We start from the raw sequence: 21,878 nt of genomic DNA, 5'->3' as shown, positions 1-21,878 counted from the left end.
ACCCTTGAAAACTCATGTTATACTGTCACTTACTCTTCTTCATTCCCCGACTCACTATCACTCCCAAACAGATCCTTCTCTTCATTTTTCTTATCAGACAACTCTTCTTTCCCTACTTCTTCTTCACTGTCAGATGCTAGAGTCTTCTCTCTTTTGCCTGATTTGTCTGATATAACATCACTGTCAGAGTCATCTGCATCAGAGACAACACGACTCTTCTTTGCTGCTGTCAAAAAAGGTGCAAAATATCATTAATCTTATTCATCACGGTCATGATATTACTAAGAGAAACAGATGCTTTAAAATGGCAATACTCGGCAAAAATCAAAGGGCTCCTAACACACAGCTTAGAATAATTAAAAATAAATAACCAGGGGCACCTGGCTGTCTCAATCAGACCATGTGACTCTTGATCTCCAGGTCGTGAGTTTGAGCCCCATACTGGGTATAGAGATTACTTAAATAAAAACTTTATTAAAAAAATAATAGTAACTAAAAGGTTCAGAGTCATCTTATAATTATGTTATTGTTTAGGAAAAAGTGACTAGAAGTTGAAGAACAAAATCATATTAAAAATGGACACCAAGAGCTACCTCTCCTTTGGTGGAATGGAGAAAATAAGACTACACTGATGTACAGAATTAGAGTCCCTTCTATTCTGCCGAGTATTAGCAGAACTGAAAAGGCTTAGATACACTTTTGTGGAATCCCCATACTCCCCCATCACTGCTGGTCAGTTTGGAATTTCTTATCTCTCTTAGTAAACTGGATGGCACATGTGTGATGGTCTTTTTCCTTCTTCTGTAACAACTGTCAGGTTATAAGGGAATAGGTCTCCCCACCCTACCAAGGAAGTTTCATAAAAAACTAAACAAGTAAAAATTATTATCCATGGGGCGCCTGGGTGGCTCAGTTGGTTAAGCGACTGCCTTCAGCTCAGGTCATGATCCTGGAGTCCCAGGATCAAGTCCCGCATCGGGCTCCCTGCTCAGCAGGGAGCCTGCTTCTCCCTCTGACCCTCCTCCCTCTCATGCTCTCTCTCTATCATTCTCTCTCTCTCAATAATAAATAAATAAAAATCTTTAAAAAAAAAAAATTATTATCCATGAAAACAGGGTCCCAGGTAACAAAGACTAGAACATGCTACAGAGACAGAGTCTCTAAATACAGTCCCCCTCACAAACTTCATCGTATTTGGGTATTCAACCATGTTTCACAAAAGATAGGTACCCAAAAAGACTTGGGAACGTAGTCACTATCTAGATGGAAACTACTGCACTAACTGTCACACCTGCAGCTAACTCTGGATACAGCTGGGTTTTCATGTAAACATATTTCTTTGAAATATTACCCTTCTCCCACAAAAAACTAAATCTTTCATATTCCCAATGAAACTCCCATTAGTTTACTATTTTGAACTAGTCAGATCTTAATACTCCTAGAACAAATCAAAGCAAATTTAATACTAAGATCAGCCACTGAAAACAAAGCAGAACTAGTGTCCTGGTAATATTTTAGAAGATCAAGTTGAATAAAGAGAATATAGATCTAACATTTCAGAAACACAGTGCTTCACAGTTACAAGCTTAGACAATAATTAAAAATACGCATAAACAGTCCAAAACAATGCCTTACATGCTTTCTCTTCATCTTCACTATCAGAAAGGACAGCAGCTTTTCGCTTCGCTACTTTCTCCTCCTCCCCCACCTTTTCATCATCTTCATCACTGTCAGTTTTTGGCCTTTTGGGTTCTTCTTCCTCGCTGTCAGAACTCTGGATCCTTTTTCTGTCTACATGGCTATCTGAATGAAAGGAGTCATTTTGCATTTCTGTATCCTCTCCCTTATTCTCCCCATCACTGTCATCATCTGACTCTGGCTTCTGTTTGTGTCTGGAGGCATCCTCAGTTTCAGAATCACTGGCAGGTCCCTTCTGAGGCTCCTCACTCTCAGAGTCACTGACTCGGGGCTTGGGAAGCTCCTCATTTTCTGAATCACTGGCCTGGTTCCTTGGGGGGTCCTCATTTTCCGAATCGCTAATCTGGGGTTTGGGAAGCTCCTCATTTTCTGAGTCACTGGCTTGATGCCTTGGGGGACCCTCACTTTCTGAGTCACTGATACGGGGTTTGGGAAGCTCCTCATTTTCTGAGTCACTGGCTTGGTGCCTTGGCGGGTCCTCACTTTCTGAGTCACTGATACGGGGTTTGGGAAGCTCCTCATTTTCTGAGTCACTGGCCTGAGTCCTCTGAGGCTCCTCACTTTCCGAGTCACTGACCCGAGGCTTAGGAAGCTCCTCACTTTCAGAATCACTAATTCGAGGTTTGGGAAGCTCCTCGTTTTCAGAATCACTGGCTTGGTGCCGTGGAGGTTCCTCACTTTCAGAGTCACTGATTTGAGGTTTTAGAGCATCCTCTGTTTCAGAGTCACTGGCAGGACTTTTAGGGAGCTCTTCCATTTCTGAATCACTGGCAGGATGCTTTCTAACGTCTTCATTTTCTGAGTCACTTGCATGCCCATTAAGAAGTTCCTCATTTTCAGAGTCACTGGCAGGTAACTTCCTGGTCTCCTCACTCTCAGAGTCGCTCCCATGCTGATTAGTGTCCTCATTTTCAGAATCACTTGCAGGAGGCCCTGCGTGCTCTTCAGATTCAGAGTCACTGTCCTTCTGCCTTTGAAGCTCCTCACTTTCAGAGTCACTGGCATTAAGATTTGAGGGGTCATCATTCTCAGAATCTGTCACATGGTGCCTTTTGTTGAGGCCATCCTCTCGATCACTAGGTTCATTCTGAAAAATCAAGGGTGAAAAAATTAGGAAAGTGCAAAAATTTTTGGTAGTGAAATGTTAAAATTTCTCAACAATTTTTTTAAATGTAGGAATATGCACACTTCAATATAAAATTGTTGTTTTATACTTATATGAAACATGCCACTTTAAAAAAGATCATCTACCTGTAAAACGGCTAACATGGTTTGGATTCCAAAATGGGAAAAGATAACCGATCTTCACCAAAACAAATCTGTAAAGTATACCCCCAGATTATTATATAGGAGACATAACTTGAAGAGCTGGACTTAAAACAAAAACAAAACTCTATAATGTTCTCACATAATTCTAGCTCCTAAATATATTGTTCAAAGAAATACAAGCAAACAAGTACCCAAGTTCTTTTTAAAAGAAACATTCTTGGGTTTTATAAAGTTAAAGTTATTTTAAGGAAAAGAACTATGAAACTGTAAGGCCAAATGATATACGGGACACATTCTCCCAGGCAAATCTAAACAAACAAGGAGAGGGATAGCTCACATGTACGGAGTACCTATTAAGAGCCCAATGCCGTTAGGCTCTCTCCTGTTAGTTCATTTACTCCTCATAACAGTACTTTTCATGATAACAAAACTGAGGCTTAGAGCAGTCTCAGTCATACATCTAATAAGCCTGGAACAAAAGTTTAAGTTTTAGGGACACTAGTTGACCCTTCAACAACATTAGGGGGGGTGGAATCTTTAGGGGCACTGACCCCCCCCACACAGTTGAAAATCATGTATAACTACTGACTTCCCAAAAACTTACACTACTAATTAGCCTCCTGTTGACTGGAAGCCTTACCAATAACATAACATGTCAACTAACACAGATTTTGTATATTATATGTATTATATACTATATTCTTACAATAAAGTAAGCTAGAAAAAAGTGCTATTAAGAAAATCATAACAGAAAATACATTTACAGTACTGTACTGTATTTATTGGGGGAAAAAATCCACAAATAAGTAGGCCTGCGCAGTTCAAACCCATATTGTTCAAGGGCCAACTATACTTTAAAGTGAAGAATAATTAACTCAGCAAGCTATGTGCAAGTGCTGGGAGTTAAGGCTGAACATGTCTCAATGCCTGATCCTAAGAAGCTGCTTTCTAATGAGCCAGACAAATGTATCATAACAACATAAACTAATATGCACTATCATGAAGGTATGCATGTTATTTTGAAAGCCAACAGGAAGTGATCTATATGAGACTGAGCTATAAAAGGTGTGTAGACAACAGGTATTTGCAACTAGTTTGTGATAAAAGAGTTAAAAAAATTAACAAGATTATTGAGGAGGGAAGGTGGGACATACAGGCACCAGCAGAGGAACTAAAGCAGGAGGCAAAAGGTAAAATTGTAACTGGCTTTTGGAATGCTGTCCATGACACACCCATAACATAATTCTAACAGCATGTTCGTGTGTGGCTCAATTTACTTTTACTGCAAACAACAGAAACCATCTTTGGCTATCTTCAGAAAAAAGAACAGTATTCCCAGAATCAAAGTGGAATGAATGACTAAAGACTCAGAAAGGGTAGGAACCAAGGCAGCTCAGAGTTTAGAAAAGGGAACTCAAGGACCTTTCTACTAGAGCACTATCAATACCATGACTCACTCTAACCATGCTAAATTTCTGTGTCTAGGATCTAAATTTTAAACTCCCAGGACAGGTGATCTAAATGGCCAGAGCAGTATCAGATGTCGTGACTCAGTATTCACTGGGTTATACAGCCAGAGCACGGACAGAGCACTGGGAGCCACTGCCAGAGAGGAAGAGATATCATGAACTAGACAGTCATCCCAAAACTTATCTGCTATATTCTACCCTGGATTTCCAGACACATGGTGTATACATTCTAAAACAAGCAACCATGGTGCGCCTGGGTGGCTTGGGAGGTTAAGCGTCTGCCTTCAGCTCAGGTCATGATCCCAGGGTCCTGGGATCCAGCCCCTTGTCGAGCTCCTGCTCAGCGGGGACTCTCCTCCCTCTCCCTCCCACCTCTCCCTCCCGCCTCTTGCTCTCTCTCTCAAATAAATAAATAAATCTTTAAAAATAAATAAATAAAACAAGCAACCATGACAAAGACATTACATATGGTCAGGATTGTGAAACTTAGGAATTCTCATCAATTTTTGAGGAATTTCATAAAAACTGGGTATCTATTCATTATGTGTGATATGGTGAAGACAAAAAGGTAAGAAATCACTGCTAAGCACACTAAGAAAGTGCTTGTCAACAGACTCAAGTTGAAGAATGCACTTAGGCAGTGACACCACAGGACTCAGGAAAAGTGTATTAGAAGTCATACAGTTACACTTAAAAGTTATCAGAATATTCAAAATTTTTAGGCTGGTTTCAACAATTAGTTTAAACTGCAAACTTAAAAAACCCAAAATACAGTTTTTTAAAAAGTCAGATATGAGTATAACAAATCAATTGTAGGAACTGCCATTTAAATGCCATGTTTTTAATAATTTAAAAAATTCCCTAATTGTTAACTGTCAAAGAAACTGACCACTCTGAGGTTTTTTAGAATCTTTAAAAATGTTTATAATGCCTCACATCTCCCTCTTATAATCGTTCACATTGTAGATACAAATAAATACTGGTTACCCATTAAGGAATGATCTGGTTGTTTGGCTCAGCATACAAACAGAAACCACACTCCACATGGACCGGGGCCACAATACACGTACCCAGAGATGATTAACATTTAAGAGTTATAAAGTAAATAATAAAACTGACATAAAGCAAGTATTAATTTGTAAATTTCAAAGTGTATAAATGTCAAATAGAAATCCCTTGTAAAGAACCAAACTCAGGATACTTGTTTCTTCCTAACCCATTAAAAGAGTCAAACAAAACTGTTGAACTTGCATACTAACCTACCATTATAAATTGGTAAAACATTCAATACCAAGTCACACAGTTAAATGCCATGAAGACATTTCTACAGGAGATTTCAAAAATATGTTTCAATGGACCTCAGTTCCAGAAGATGTATTTGAAAACCTCATCTTGGAAGTTGTCAATATATATCATCTTTACTAGCATATGAAAGAATCTAAGAAATCCAGCAACAAAATTACATAATGCTATTATACACAATGCTGTTTATCCAGTGTAGCTCCTGGAGTGGACTTTGAGAAACTCCCAATTTTACAGCAAGCATACACATAATAAAATGAAGCTATATACAAGCATTTCTTTGTCAAAAGCTGGTTGACCTTAGAATCAGATAGTCAAAAATAAAAGCACTCCTGATGAGTAGCAGAAAAAGCAAGTTGCACACAAAGCTTAAGAGTTCATAATGATGAAGCAAACTCCTACTCCTGCCTACTACCTCTCCAGACTCATTTCTGCCCTCTCTCCAATATCAACCCTGTGCACTGCACCAGCAGTTCCCAAACTTCCCAAATGATTCTATCTGCATTAGAATCATTTGGGGAGCTGTTGATGAAAAAGCTCCAGATATTAATCCAGTAAGTCTGAAGAAGAGGTCACAGAATCTGCATTTTGACATCTAATCCAAGTGATTCTAACCACACATTAAAATTCTACTGCAGACACATGGAACTACTACTTCATTACCTCCATGCCTTTACAAATGCTATTCCTTTTGCCTTGAATATCCTTTCCCCATCTTGCCTTTTTCATACCTCAAAACTGGGCAAAAATAGCCTCTTCCTGAGGACTCTTCCATTTTCCTCTCTAGACAGAATGGATTGTGTACAACATAACGTTAACAGTTAACAACACAGACTCTAGAACTGGAAAAATCTGGGGTCCAAACCCTAGCTCAGCCACCTTCTACTGTCATCTAGGAAAATTTTCTTAATTTCTCTAAGCCTCAGTGTTCTCAATCTCATGGAGTTAGGGATAGTACCAATACCTTAGAGGGATGTTTTGAGGATCATATGTATGAAAAGTAGTTAGCACAGTGCCTGTGAGCACTCAATAAATGCTATTAGCCATTCATAACAAAATATTTTATTACTAATTAATTGCAAAACATTCACCCTTTAAGACTCAGCTCAAACACATCATCTGAAAAGGCTGAGCTGGTTTACCATTCCTTCATACCCCCATAGCATCTTGTACCTCTACCTCACTGAAAGGTGATGTTTATTTTTTTTTTTTTTAAGATTTTATTTATTTATTTGACAGAGAGATAGAGAGCACAAGCAGGGGGAGCAGCAGGCAGAGGGAGAGGGAGAAGCAGACTCTCTGCTGAGCAGGGAGCCCAATGTGGGGCTTGATCCCAGGACCCTGGGATCATGACCTGAGCCACCTAGGCGCCCCGAAAGGTGATGTTTACACAATTATCTTTATAATACACTGACCTTAAGATCAGAGACCATTTTTTTTAAATGGTCTTTTACCTTTAGTATACAGAAGACACTTAAATTCACCAAAATGAAACAAAATCCCATAAGACAATGCTTAACGGCAAAGAACCAACACAAAATAACGTTTTCTCCTCAATTTGGTAGACTCAACGGCAAAGCCTGAGACCTAACACAAAGAAAAGAAAGTGTAGATGGAACTAAAAGAACTGGCAAGAAATATGGTAAACAAGGACAGCAGTGCCAAAAGAATATTCTAGTTGCTCTAATGTAGTCTCCATAGGAATGCTTCCCTTATATTAGGACAAACTCTTGTGGAAAGATCCAAGCAAGAGCAGACTGCAATTCAAAATGAGGCTGGGCTAATGGGACTGTCCCCAACTTCAACAGTAGATGGATGTGGGCCCACTCTGCTTTGTTAGAAAACAATGAGAAGCCAGGCTCCATTTCCAAACAACCTCTATGTCAATAGTCCCACATACTATTTTCTTGTGTGAGACCCTCTTCTACCTTCTACACAGATGAAATCTACAGGCTTCTGGATTTTAAAATACGTATTTCCTCCAATATATTTTCCATGGAACAAAAACCAGCTGACCATAAACCACAAAGCTAATTTCATGCTGTCCAAGAAAATATTCAAGTAAAACAACAAAAATTAGAACTGGCAACTAGTTATAACCAGTCGCATTCGTACTCAAATTGCTTTATTAAAAATGTATGGTTTTGGTGATAACTATTGAAAAAGATTTTTTTAAAAGCTTTCCCCTTTTCACTATCTGCCTGACCACAAAAGATATGTGAAGATTCTGAGTTTTCAACATGCACTACAAAGAACAAATACAGCTGATGAAAATCCCACTGATGTTTATATCCCTTTTAGGAACCTTGTCAAAAAGATGTTAATAAGTCACAGTTGAATTCTATCAAACATTTAAAGAAGAATTAATACCAATCCTTCTCCAACTTTTCTAAAAAGTAGAAGAGGAAGCTGAGGGAACACTTCCAAACTCATTTTATGAATCCATCATTACCCTAATAACAAAACCAGACAAAGATACTACAAGAAAAGAAAATTACTGGCCAGTATCTCTGATGAACACAAGTGAAAAAATCCTCAACAAAACAGTAAACCGGGGTGCCTGGGTGGCTCAGTCGTTAGGCGTCTGCCTTCAGCTCAGGTCATGATCCCAGGGTCCTGGGATCAAGCCCCACATCGGGCTCCCTGCTCCACGGGAAGCCTGCTTCTCCCTCTCCCACTCCCCCTGCTTGTGTTCCCTCTCTTGCTGTGTCTCTCTCTGTCAAATAAATAAATAAAATCTTTAAAAAAAAATTAGTAAACCAAATTCAACAGTACACCATGACTAAATGGTATTTATTCCAGTAATGCAAGGATAGTTCAACAAATCAATCAATGCATTAACAAAATGCAGGCTAACATTAACAAAATGAAGGCTAAAAATCATCATCTCAATAGATGCAGAAAAAGCATTTGACACAATCCAACATCCACTTATGATAAAACACCTCTCAACAAACTGGTAAAGAGGGAACTTATCTCAACATAATAAAAGCCATATATGACAAGCCCACAGATGACATCATAGTCAATGGGGAGAGCTAAAAGCTTTTCCTTTAAGATCAGGAAAAAGACAACATTCTCAACACTTTTATTCAACACAGTGGTGGGGCAGTCCTAGCTGCAGCAATTAGGCAAGAAAAAGAAATAAAGGCATCCAAATCAGAGGGGAAGAAGCAAAACTGTCATTATTTGCAGACGTCATGTTATATATAGAAGACCACCAAAAACTGTTAGAACTAATCAATGCATTCAATAGTTTCAGGATACAAAATCAATATACAAAAATCTGTTGCATTTTTATACACTTACAACAAAACCTCAAAAAAAAGAAAATAAGAGAGGTGCCTGGGTGGCTCAGTCGTTAAGTGGCTTTGGCTCAGGTCATGATCTGAGGGTCCTGGGATCCAGCCCCGCATCGGGCTCCCCGCTCCACGGGAAGCCTGCTTCTCCCTCTCCCACTGCTTGTGTTCCCTCTATCACAGTGTCTCTCTCTGTCAAATAAATAAAATCTTTAAAAAAAGAAAATAAGAAAATAATCTCATTAATAATACATCAAAAAGAATAAAATACCTAGGAATAAACTTAACCAAAGAGGTGAAAGAGAACTAGTCCAAGATGGTGGAAGAGTAGGAGACCTTAGTTTCATCTGGTCCCAGGAATTCAGCTAGACAGCTATCAAATCATTCTAAACACCTGTGAACTCAACCAGAGATCTAAGAAAATAGCTACAACTCTATAAATAGAAAAGCTACCACTTTCTGCAAGGTAGGAGGTGCGGAAAAGTGAATCCTAGGGGACATATGGGAAGATAAACTGTGGGGGGGGGGGCTCTGTAAGCTGGCCACTGGAAAATGATATAGCAGGGAAGCATAAAATCAGAACTTTTATAAGTCTGCTCTGGTGAGGGACTGCCCTGCCTGAAAGGCGCTCAGGTGGTGAAGAGGGTTGGAATCCTAGGTGGGACAGTATGGTCTCAGGATCCTTGGGATCACAGGAAGACCAGGGGTGCCTGAGTGCAGCAGAGTTCCCAGGCATCAAAGTGGGGGAAACCGGCTGTAAACAGTGAGCCCAGGAGTGGGCTCTCAGCTCAGGGTTGCCATAAATCACAAACCTAGGCACAGTCAGGCAACTGCTCTCTGAGCAGGGGCCCAGCAAGTGGCAGAACCCCTGAGAGGCCCCCTTCCTCCCTTGGGAGGAACGGCATGCATGTGTGCCGCAGGAGTCTGCAGGGTTTGGAGATTCCAAACAGGGTCACATGCCTGAGATAGAAACAGTCATAGGCTAGGTGAGCACAAGTGCGGAAGGAAACCAAGGAGACAGGAGTGATTGACTGCTTTTCCCTGGGGGGCTCTGAGAAGTGGGATCCCGAGGTTTTTGACTATGGGACTGGAGATTGGGAGGCCGCCATTTTCATCCTCAGCCTCTAAAGCAGCACAGAAAGCCTTCAGGGAACAAAAGCCACATAGAGCAATCCAGAGCTGCTTACCTAGCCTGGCCCCCTGGCAAGGACAGTGCAATTCTGCCCAGGCAAAGACACTTGAGAATCAAGGCAACAGACCCCACCCACACACAAGAAGATCAGCAAGAACATCTGGCTAAGACCAAGTTTACCCATCACAGAGAACTGCAAAACTCCAGCACTAGCAGAAAATTGTATATAGAATTCATGGGTTTTTTCCCCATGATTCTTTAGTCTTTCAAATTTTTTTTCTCTTTCCTTTTTCAGCCAATTTCTTATTTTATCAATTCTTTTTAAAAATATTTTGTAATTTTCATTTTTACAGCTACATCATTGTAATTAATTTTGTTTTTGTATATATATTTTCCTTTCTTTACAATTTTGGGATGCAGTTCTTCTAACAGACCAAAACAACCCAGAATCTAGTGTATGGCTCTGTTCTCTTCACCTATCTGATCATACTCTCCCTTTTCTTCTTCTTTTTTTTTTTGTTTTGTTAAAGTCTTTTTAAATCTTCATCTTTACATTCTACCCTTTCAATGTATTTAATTTTAATTTTGTATATATAAAAGTTTTTCTTTCTTTACAATTTTGAGATGTAGTTTCTTCTAACAAACCGACCAAAATACACTCAGGATATAGTGTATTGTTCTATTCTGTTCACCTGTCTGTTTATATTCCTTCTGTTTTTCTCTCTTTTTATCTTTTAATTTTCATTTTTACAGTTACATTCTATCCTTTCATTGTATTTAATTTTATTTTTGTACTTATATAAGTTTTTCTTTCTTTACAATTTTGGGATCTCGTTTTCTAACAGACCAAAATACATACAGGATCCGGTGTATTGCTCTATTCTGTTCACTTGTCTAATTATATTCTCTTTTAATTATTTATTTATTTATTTCCCCCCCAGTTTCAGGTCTCTTTTGATTTGTTTAGGGTATACTTCTCTGAGGTCATTGTTGCCATTTTAGTATTTTGTTCTCTCGTTCATTTAGCCTTCTCTGGACAGAATGACAAGACAGAAAAACTCACCTCAAAAAAGAACAAGAGACAGAACTGACTGCCAGGGACCTAATCAGTCTGGATATAAGATGTTGGAACTAGAGTTCAGAAGAACAATTACAAAGATACTAGCTGGGCTTAGGAAAAAAGCATAGAAGACACTAGAGTATCCCTTTCGGGAGAAATAAAAGAACTAAAATCTAATCAAGTCGAAATAAAAGAGACTATTAATGAGATGTAATAAAAAAATGGAGGCTCTTACTGCTAAGATAAATGAGGCAGAAGAGAGAATTAGTGATACAGAAGACCAAATGATGGAGAATAAAGAAGCTGAGAAAAAGAGAGATAAACAACTACTGGATCATGAGGGGAGAATTTGAGAGATAAGTGATGCCATAAAGCGAAACAATATTAGAATAATTGGGATCCTGGAAGAGAAAAGAGAGAGAGGGGCAGAAGATATACTGGAACAAATTACAGCAGAGAACTTCCCAAATCTGCGGAAGGAAACAGGCATTCAAGTCCAGGAGGCACAGAGAATCCCCCTCAAAATCAATAAAAATTGGTCAATGCCTCGACATATAATTGTGAAACTTGCAATCTCAGAGACAAAGAGGAAATCCTGAAAGCAGCTCGGGGACAAGAGGTCCGTAACTTACAACGGTAGAAACATTACACTGGCAGCAGACCTATACCAGAGACCTGGCAGGCCAGAAAAGACTGGCATGATATTTTTAGGGTGCTAAATGAGGTAAATATGCAGCCAAGAATACTTTACCCAGCAAGGAGGTCATTTAAAATAGGAGAGATAAAAAGCTTCCAGGTCAAACAGAAACGAAAAGAATTTGTGATCACTAAACCAGCCCTGCAAGTGATATTAAAAGGGATCCTTTAGGGGAAGAGATAGCCCAAAAGTAACATAGACCAGAAAGGAACAGAGACAATATACAGAAACAGTGACTTGTAAAATGGCACTAAATTCGTATCTGTCAATAGTTACTCTGCATGTAAATGAGCTAAATGACCCAATCAAAAGACACAGGGTATCAGATTCGATAAAAAAGGAAGACCATCTATATGCTGTCTGCAAGAGACTCATTTTAGAACCAAAGACACCTCCAGATTTAAAGTGAGGGGGTGGAAAACCATTTATCATGCTAATGGACATCAAAAAAAGCTGGGGTGGCAATCCTTATATCAGAGAAATTAGATTTTAAACCAAAGACTGTAATAAGAGATAACACTATAAAATACACATTAAAGTGGCAGACTGCAACTCTATCAAAAACATTAGATTGTGAATGGATTAAACAAGTCAGTCAAGAGACAGAAACCAGAGGGGCACCTGGTGGCTCAGTCAGTTAAGTGCTGGACTCCTGATTTCAGATCAAGTCATGATCTCAGGGTTGTGAGATCGAGCCCTCCATCGGGCTCTGCACTGGGCGTCGAGCCTGCTTAAGATTCTCTCTCTCCCTCTCCCTCTGCCCCTCCCCAACCAAAAAGAGACAGAAACCAGATTAAAAAAAATACATATCCAATAATATGCTGAGTACAGGAGACACACTGTGGATGCAAAGACAGATTATACATTCTTCTCAAGTGCACATGAAACATTCTCCAGGACAGACCATACACTAGGCCATAAAACAAACCTCAATAAATTTAAAAGAATAGGTGTTATACAAAGCATGTTCTCAGACCATAATACAATTAATTAGAATAGGAAAAATGGTAACAATCTGAATATGAAATTAATAAAACAATTCCACTCACTAAACAAAGAGAAAAATACAGGAATAAATTTTTTTAAAAATGCAGCATTTGTATACTGAAAATTACAATGAATTGTTGAAACTGAAGACCTAAATAAATGAATAAATACCCTATATTCAGGGATCAGTAGCTTCACATTGTCAAGATAATGAAACTACCCAAACTCATCTATAGATTCACTGCAATCCCTACTAGGACCCCAGCTAACTTCCTTGCAGAAATGGACAAGCCAATTCTAAAATACGTATGTAATTGCAAGGGACCCAGAAGAGGTAAAACAATGTTGGAAAAGAACAAGTAGCACTTGCATTCCTTGATATCAAAACTTACTCAAGATACTATGGCACTGGTGTAAGTACAGACAGAGATATGAATCAATTAGAACTGAAGATACAAAAATAAACCGTTAACATCTATGGCCAACAAGGGGCCAAGACCATTTAATGAGGAAAGAACAATCTCTTCAACAAATGGTGCTGACACAACTAGATATCCACAAACAAAAGAATGGAACTGGACACTTACCTCACAGTATATACAAAAAAATAACCCAATATGAACCCAAGATCTCAATGTAAGAACTAAAATTATAAAACTCTTAAAATAAAACACAGAGGTAAATCTTCATGACCCTGGATTTGGCAAAGAATTCTGACATGCCACTAAAAGTACAAGCAACAAAAGAAAAAAAAAACTGAACTTCATTAAAATTAGAAACGTTTTTGTGTCAAAAAATCACTAAAGTGAAAAGATAACTCATGTAACAGGAGAAAATATTTGCAAATCAGTCATCTAACGTGTATCCATACTATTTAAAGAACTCCTAGAACTCGATAATAAAAAAGACAAATTGCCCAGTTAAAAAATGAACAAGGGATCTGAATGGACATTTCTCCCAAGAGGTTACACAAATGGCCAATACCCACACATAAGTATAATGAACATCATTACTCATCAGGGAAATGCAAATCAAAACCACAATGAGATACTACTGCATATCCACTAAGATGTCTATAATCAAAGAGTCAGGTAATAACAAGAGTTGGCAAGGATATAGAGAAATCAGAACCTTCATACACTACTACTGGGAATGTAAAATGGTGCAGCCACTGCGGAAAACAGCCTGAGAGTTCCTCAAACAATTAAGAATAAAGTTACCATATGACCCAGTAATTCCACTCCTAGGCACATACCCAAGAGAAATAACATGTCCACACAAAAACTTCTATGTAAATGTTTATAGAAGCATTTCTTATAACAGCCAAAAGGCAAAAACTTAAATGTCCATCAACTGACAAATGGATAAACAAATGTGGTTTATCCATACAATGGAATATTACCTCAAAAAGAAATAAGTACTGATACATGCTACAACATATATGGGTATGGTGTATACATATATCCAACATATATGGTTTACAATGACTAAACCTTGAAAACATTAAGTGAACGAACCAGTCACAAAAGACCACATATTATGTAATTCCATTCACATGGAGTGCCCAGAAGGATGGGAAGGGGGGAAGGGTGTGAGTGATAAGCAGGTCATAGCTAAAGAGTTTCTTTTTGAAGTGACGAAAAGATTCTAAAATTGACTATGGTGACAGCTGCACTACTGTGAATATACTAAAGATGACTGAACTGCACATTTTAAATGGGCGAACTGTAGGGTATGTAAGTTTATCTCAATAAAGTGGTTTTTAAAAAAAGACAAGTGATAATTTTCAAGATCAGATGATGTAGAAAAATCCATAATGAACAAGATATCAAGATTTTAAAAATACAGTATTACTGATTTTTCCTTTTGTAGGCTCCAATATGGACCAGCAAAGCACTGTTACTTATCTTGACTTTCCATATTTTATATTTTTAATTTTAATTTTAAAAATATTATCTTGAATCAAAAACTAATGATGTAATGTATGGTGATTAACATAACAATAAAAAATTTTTAAAAAATAAAAATAAATTATCTTGAGTTTTTTCAAAACTTTCCTTAGAGATCTAAACAAATACACACAGAGTGAATACTATTAAGTGAAATGAATTTTTTCAGAAACCAGCCTAAACTCTAAAATGCTAATGGGAAAAACCTTTTTTGCATTATTGGAGAACCATGTTTTGAGTACCATCTTGTGGTAGGCAAAATAATGCCTCTCCAAAAGATGTCCACATCCTAATCCCCAGAACTTGTGCATGTTAACTTTACATGCAAAGGGGGCTGTGCAGATGTAATTAAGGAACCTGAGATAAGAAGATTATCCTGGACTATCTGAGTAGGCCCAATATAACTATGAGGGTCCTTATAAGAGGGAGACGGACTCTGGAAAACAGTATGGAGGATCCTCAAAAAGTTGAAAACAGAGCTATCCTACAACCGAGCAATTGCACTACTGAGTATTTACCCCAAAGATACAAATGTAGTGATCCGAAGGGGTATGTGCACCCCAATGTTTATAGCAGCAATGTCCACAACAGCCAAACTATGGAAAGAGCCAAGATGTCCATTAAGAGATGAATGGATAAAGATGTGATACACACACACACACACAGAGGAATATTATGCAGCCATCAAAAAAAAAAAAAAAAAAAAAACGAAACAAAATCTTGCCATTTGCAACAACATGGATGGAACTAGAGGGTATTATGCTAAGCGAAATACGTCAATCAGAGAAAGACAATTATCATATGATCTCACTGATACGAGGAATTTGAGAAACAAGATAGGGGATCATAGGGGAAGGGAGGGAAAAATGAAACAAGATGAAACCAGAGAGGGAGACAAACCACAAGAGACTTCTTAATCTCTGGAAACAAACTGAGAGTTGCTGGAGTGGAGGGGGGTGGGAGGGATGGGGTGGCTGGGTGATAGACATTGGGGAGGGTATGTACTATGGTGAGCATTGTGAATTATGTAAGACTGATAAATCACAGACCTGTACCCCTGAAACAAATAATACATTATATGTTAATAAAAAATAAAAAATAAAAAAAAAAGAGGGGGCAGGGGGGTCAGAGTAAGAGATAGAGAGATGTGACTGCAGAGGTCAAAGAGATTTGAAGATGCTATGGTGCTGGCTTTGATGATGAAGGAACCACAAGCCAACAAATGCAACTGATCTACAGAGTTGGAGAAGGCAAGGAAATGGATTCTCCTTTAGAGAAGGAACATGGCCCTGGTAATAACTTGATTTTAACCCATTAACCCCTTGAGACCCAATTTAGACTTCCAATTTCCTTAGAATTATAAGATAATAAATCTCTTTTATTTTAAGCCAGTGATTTGTGTCAAACTGTTATGGCAGCAAAAGGAAACTAATACACATTTTTTAGGTTTTGGGCCTGTCATCAGAATTGTTCAATTTAATACAAACAGTACTCTTTTAACACCCCACTACCTTCTAGAAAATATTTTTCATAGGAAAACAACCCAAAATTTCTCTTGAGAAGCCATTTTAAACAGCCAAAAGAGCATTAATGCAGCACTCAACACTTAATAAGGGTAAAAGTGGCATTCTCAAACTACACCCTAGTAGTTTAAAAAATTAGGATAATCCTCCTGGAAGGGATTATCTATGGAAAGAACAAAAATATGTTCACAGTAGACTTCATTTTTAATATCGAAACACTCTAAAGGCCAACAATCAGGAAAGTGTTGAACAATTAATGGTTCATCCATTTTATGAAATATTATATAAGCAATATAATTATGCTTAGTGAAACTCTTTAATGACATAGAGAAATTCTTATGTACAACCTTAAGTGAACAGATAAAAAACATTATATAGATACAAAATATACAGTAAAATCTCAAGTAACTTAAAATGTACACACACATTATATATATGAGACAATAAAAATGCAGGACAAATAATATAAAAAGTTAACAGTCATTTGTGATAACAGTATACCGATTTTAATTTTCTTCTTTAAGCTTTTAATACAGTTTCCAAATTTTCAGCAGGCACATTTATTTAGAATCCACCTCATTACAAAAAAGTAGTTGAAGATGCTTAAAGGTAAGCCTACATTACATTTACAACTGAATCGTGAAGCCCTGAGTCAATCATCTCATGCTATTTTCCTAAGTGGAAACGTTAATAAAGCCCTACACACTAATAAACTGTAACAATGTTTACATTATCAAGTAATTTCTACCTATCAATTAATACATTATTAGAATTTAGTCTAAATACTTAAGAGCATACAAAAAACTGAGCGGCATCAAAATAACCAAAAGATAAGCCTTTCTCCCAGTCCATTTAGCCTCCAATCTCATGTGCCCCCTCTTTACTCCCCTCTTGCCACACTGGCTCCTTGGCGTTCCTTGAACACATCAAGCACACTCACACCTAAGGGTCTTTGCCTGGAACAGTGTGTGTGTGTGTGTGTGTGTGTGTGTTCTTCTACACAGCCACAGGGCTATTCCTTTACCTCCCTTCACACCTTGATCAAAAGTCACTTTCTTAATAAGGCCTATGTGTACCTCCCTATTTAACAACAGAACCTGCCCTCTATTCTGGCACCCTTCATCCTTTTCTTTCTTCTTTCTCCACAGCACTTATCATCTCCTAACAAACTACACAATTTTAAAAAAATACTGTTTAATGTCTTTCTCCCCCTTATGAAAAATAAATCCAAGAAGAGAAGCACTTTGGTGATGGTGAGACCTCATCTAGTCCTGGATAGTTCAAAAGAACCCAACACATAGCAGATGCTCAATAAATATTTGTTGGATGTCTAAACACATGATATGTCAAAGAACAGAATCAATAATACAATCTCTAATTGTATCTCCTACTTAAAACTGGACAATTTTCTGTACCTGTGTAATCAAACAAAATATATGAGACATGAACTTCTTAAAAGAAAAATCTCATCATCTTTATCATTCCTATGGGTTTCAGTTTGTTTACCAAAAACGTATAGCTGAATTACCGGAAAAATGTCTCAATTTTATTTTGTTAACACTGTGTAGTACAGACTGTGAAACCAGGGAAGCAAATTAAATAGTTTTTAAAATGTTTATTAGGCCAAATATGTTGAAATGCTGTACACAAGATCAAACATTACTCTGTATTATTAATCAAAAACAGCTTTTTAAATTCTATTTAATGTCATTACATACATTATATACACTGGAACACTTCAGACTGAGAAAGCCAAATCCTGATAAGAATTCTAATAGGTGATAATCCCCATAACTTTCTATCCCAATTGATATTTCTTCAGCTTGCAAATGCTCATTGCCCCTATCAGACATCATTTTGGGATGGGGAGACCTACTCAAATATCAAAGGGCCTGGCCCATTTTCTGAATCAATATGCACATTTGAAAACTGCCTACTATCTGAAGAGGGGCCCAATCAGAAATTCTTTCCCTGTGATTTCCTAAGAAACCAGACTACCCCTGTTTATTTTTAAAGCAGTTCTCTATTAATTTAAAATCCTTTACTCCCAGGGTTTGAAGCCTACAACATGTGACAGGATCTCTACAACTCCTAAATAAAAACACGTCTCACAGAATGCAAGGGAAAAGCCTCCCCAAAGATGTTGTTTAGCCAATACCTCTGAATGACGTTCTACACTTCCAGTGTCTGATCCAGAGTGCTGCTCATTTACATCATCCTCAACGTCTGACCCTGAATCCCGTTCATCCTGTACTGGGGTAGCGCCACCATCATCTGCTTAAAAATAAAACAAAAACCCACTTAAGGTGTAAGATGGATGACATCTACAACTGAAATGAACACAATGAATCAAGAATAATGTAAGAGCAAAAGTTACCACTGATGAAGCATGACTAATGATGCTAATGGTGTAAATAAGACAACAGTATAACGCTTATATATAAATACCAACAATCAGAACACATATTGTGACATATGTGGCAGCAAAAATACATCATAAAAGAAATGTGAAGCTTAAGAAACATCACTAAGGACCAAGTCAACAACCTCTAAATAATAGTGTGCTCTTTAACTATTTCAACTTTACGTTAACACCTGAATCTATTCTCTCCACACCACTTACCACCTTCTAATGTACTACATGACTTACCAAGTTATTTTGTTTAATGTGGGTCTTTTCTCACTTGAATGAAAGAGCCAAAAGAGCAAGGATTTTGGTTCACTGCTGATTCCCTGGAGCCCAGAACACTGCCTGGCACAGTACAGTAAATATCTGTTTATGAATGAAGAGCACAAGGAACTCCAGTACAGAAATAGTATAAACTTAAAATAAAGCATATACTGTACTGTTACAAAATGGTAAAAATGAATTGCTACCTACCTTTAACCAATACTTTAAAAATATAAAGTAAAATTGTATTTTGAGAGGGATTTAGGGCTGTTGGAGCATATGGGAAGACTTGGTTAGAAGTTTAATAAAAATAAATGAAGCAGTCAACTACACAAAACCAAAAAGTTGTATAAGCATGAAATCACTATCATACTAACGAGCTACTCTACTTGGCTAAGAAGTAAAGAATATTTATACAAATTACAAATAGTTCTGATGTAATGAATAAATATGCTGCAATAGTGAGAGTGTGGGGGAGAAGAGGCTAAAATCCTGTCCTAGCACAAAAAGGAATCATTATGGAATGCCTAAAAATGATGCAACAAGAAAGAGCATAAATTAAGAATATGAAGGTAAAAATAATAAAAAAAACTGCTATAAGAATGAAAAGTCAGGGAACTGTTATTTTTTCAAGTCTTCCAGCACTTAACCCATAGACATGTATTACATATATTTATTTGAAAAATAATTTAACAATTTAGAAAGAACTATTTTTAAATCTATTTTGAAAATATCAGGCAAACATTCTAAGCAAAACAGCAGTGCATGCCTGGAAACGCGTTTTGTAGTCATCACTATTCGCTATCATATAGCGAAGCGAAGTGAACCCAAAAACAGAAAAGAGATTAACATTCAGACATTTAGGCACTCCGGACAGAGAATACTTCATGGAAGTAGGACACAAAGTGAAAGGAAATGTAAAGTTCTTCCCCACTAGGTCATGCCTTATTCGTCCTTGTATCTCCGGTGCCTAGTACAGTGTCAGCAAAGGGGGTGCCCAGTGTTTAATGAATAAACAGGAAACAAAGATTAAGAGGAAAGGTCTCAAGATGAAGGAAAGGCACAAAATCACCAGTGCCAGAGTACACGCCTTACTCTAAAATATTTATACAACTCAAACAAAGGTCCTACGTTTTCTTTACTTGGAAACCACTCTTACCGGCGAGATTAAACCAGCCCTAACTCCGTGTGAAAAGTCTAGGAAAGACTTTTCCGCACCCCCTACTGAACCGCTCCCTTGAATTCTCGCAAAACACTCGCAACTCCAGGGGAAAAAAAAAAAAAAAAAAATCCGTAACTGGAAAGACCGTCCCTAGGACTTTACACATAGAAGCACTTAAAATGTGGAAGTGGCTTCCCAGTTTCAGCAAAAAACTTCGCCGATTCAGAAGACGGCTCTCCGTCTAGAATCCCCTCTCCAAGGTTCTAACTTCGGGGCCGCAGCGGATCAGCGGGCTCTTCGCGCTCCGCTTCACAGTCCACGGAGGGCCCAGTCGGGGGAGGGAACGTCTCCGGGGCCTCCCTCCCCTACCCCGCGAGGATGAGAGGCCAAGCCCCGCTGAATAACTGCTCCGCCCCCCAAGCCCTGTCCCCCAAGTCCCTGCCCCACCTGACTGGTCGCCGCTGTAATATTCCGAATCCATGGCAGGCGGGCTCTCGGCGGGGAGTGTCCGCGCCCCGCGCCACCCCCGTCACCTCCTTCCTGGCGATGTGACCCCCCGATGGCGCGGCCCGATGCTCAGAAGCTCCCGCTCGACTAGAGGGTTTCGAGAGTGCGGAGAGTAAAACAGCAGCTGCGGCAGGCGCAAACACTTCGAACTAAAAGCCCCGGCACAAGAGGCCGTACCTGGCAAGCGGGCAGGCGTGTGGATCCGCGCTCTACTTCCCAGAAGCACCTCTGGGGCGAAAATGGCGTCTGCCCACGACCCTCAAAGGAATGCAGCGCGCAGGCGCCATCCCCTATCATCTGGCCAATGAGAAGACGCAATGGCAATGACGCACAGCGTGGCCGGAAAAGAGACTACTGGGTAAATTGAGCGGGAGCTCCAGCTTCAGTTAAATACCTTCTTTTGCAGGAGCCGGTTATGTTCGCCACGGAGATGATAACGTTACTTTATTGGTTCTCTGCCCGTGCGCCTTGTTGGAAGATCTTCTTGAATTATGCTTCTGGAAAATGAAGACCCGCTACAAGTACACTTTCATTTTACGGCAAATTAAGTATGCTTCCCGTCATGCAGCGAGGCGCTTGATTCCCGCCCTTAGTACGGGACGGAAGTGGCGCACTGCTCTCTGGGGCTTGTAGTTCGAAGCTTTGGCAACTCTGGTGCGTTACTAACTGGCGTGATTGAAAGGGTCCCCTTTCAAGGCATTTTTCTTCCTTTTTTAAATCTTTTTAAAATAACTTGAGGCGCCTGGGTGGATCAGTCGGTTAAGCGTCGGACTGCTTCGGCTCAGGTCTTGCAGGGTTGTGAGTTCAAGCCCCACCTTGGGGCTGTGAGTTCAAGCCCAAGCATGGAGCCTACTTAAAAATAATAATGACTTAATTCCCATCTTAAGAAACCATTTGGTCAGTAATACGGAGTAGAAGTTTTTACTTACAAAACGGCCCCCTTATGAAAGACATTGTTAAACTTTACTAGAGCCCTGTGCCCCTGGTGAAGAGCAATGGTTAAGAAACCTCGTGACCTATCAGTTATCTTTGAAGGGCTTTCTGTAAAGAACCACCCTTCTGCCTATGACTTAGATAAAACTCACTCTCCACTCTTTCATGACCCTTTTGTTAGCCTGTAACATAGGCCAGGCAAAGAAGACCTTTCCCCTTG

The 21,878-nt window shown here is 38.8% G+C and overlaps 1 protein-coding gene across 11 annotated transcripts in view; it reads right to left on the bottom strand.

Moving 5' to 3' along the window:
• Positions 1 to 21,037, bottom strand: part of IWS1 (interacts with SUPT6H, CTD assembly factor 1) — a 137,139-nt gene extending 116,102 nt beyond the window's left edge. For 4 of the 11 annotated variants that reach the window (XR_010410099.1, XR_010410098.1, XM_045869073.3 and 1 more), the window contains exons 1-4: positions 20,666 to 21,005; positions 18,544 to 18,662; positions 1,636 to 2,785; positions 34 to 226 (exon numbers count right to left, since the gene is read on the bottom strand). Coding sequence is in view for 9 of the 11 variants with exons in the window: in XM_045869073.3 (XP_045725029.1) it covers positions 34 to 226; positions 1,636 to 2,785; positions 18,544 to 18,662; positions 20,666 to 20,699 (1,496 nt within the window). In the remaining 2 variants the exon portion in view is untranslated. Of the gene's footprint in view, positions 1 to 33; positions 227 to 1,635; positions 2,786 to 18,543; positions 18,663 to 20,665 lie in introns of all 11 variants that reach the window. The other 7 variants (XM_045869072.3, XM_054506255.2, XM_045869068.3 and 4 more) reach the window with 7 other exon arrangements.
• Positions 21,038 to 21,878: the final 841 nt, after the last annotated feature.

This window comes from Mirounga angustirostris, unplaced genomic scaffold (assembly GCF_029215605.1).
Source record: "Mirounga angustirostris isolate CCGP_5_RB_7025 unplaced genomic scaffold, mMirAng1.0.hap1 SCAF_3, whole genome shotgun sequence".
Taxonomy (NCBI): Eukaryota; Metazoa; Chordata; class Mammalia; order Carnivora; family Phocidae; genus Mirounga; species Mirounga angustirostris.
This window is presented reverse-complemented; position numbering and strand designations above follow the sequence as displayed.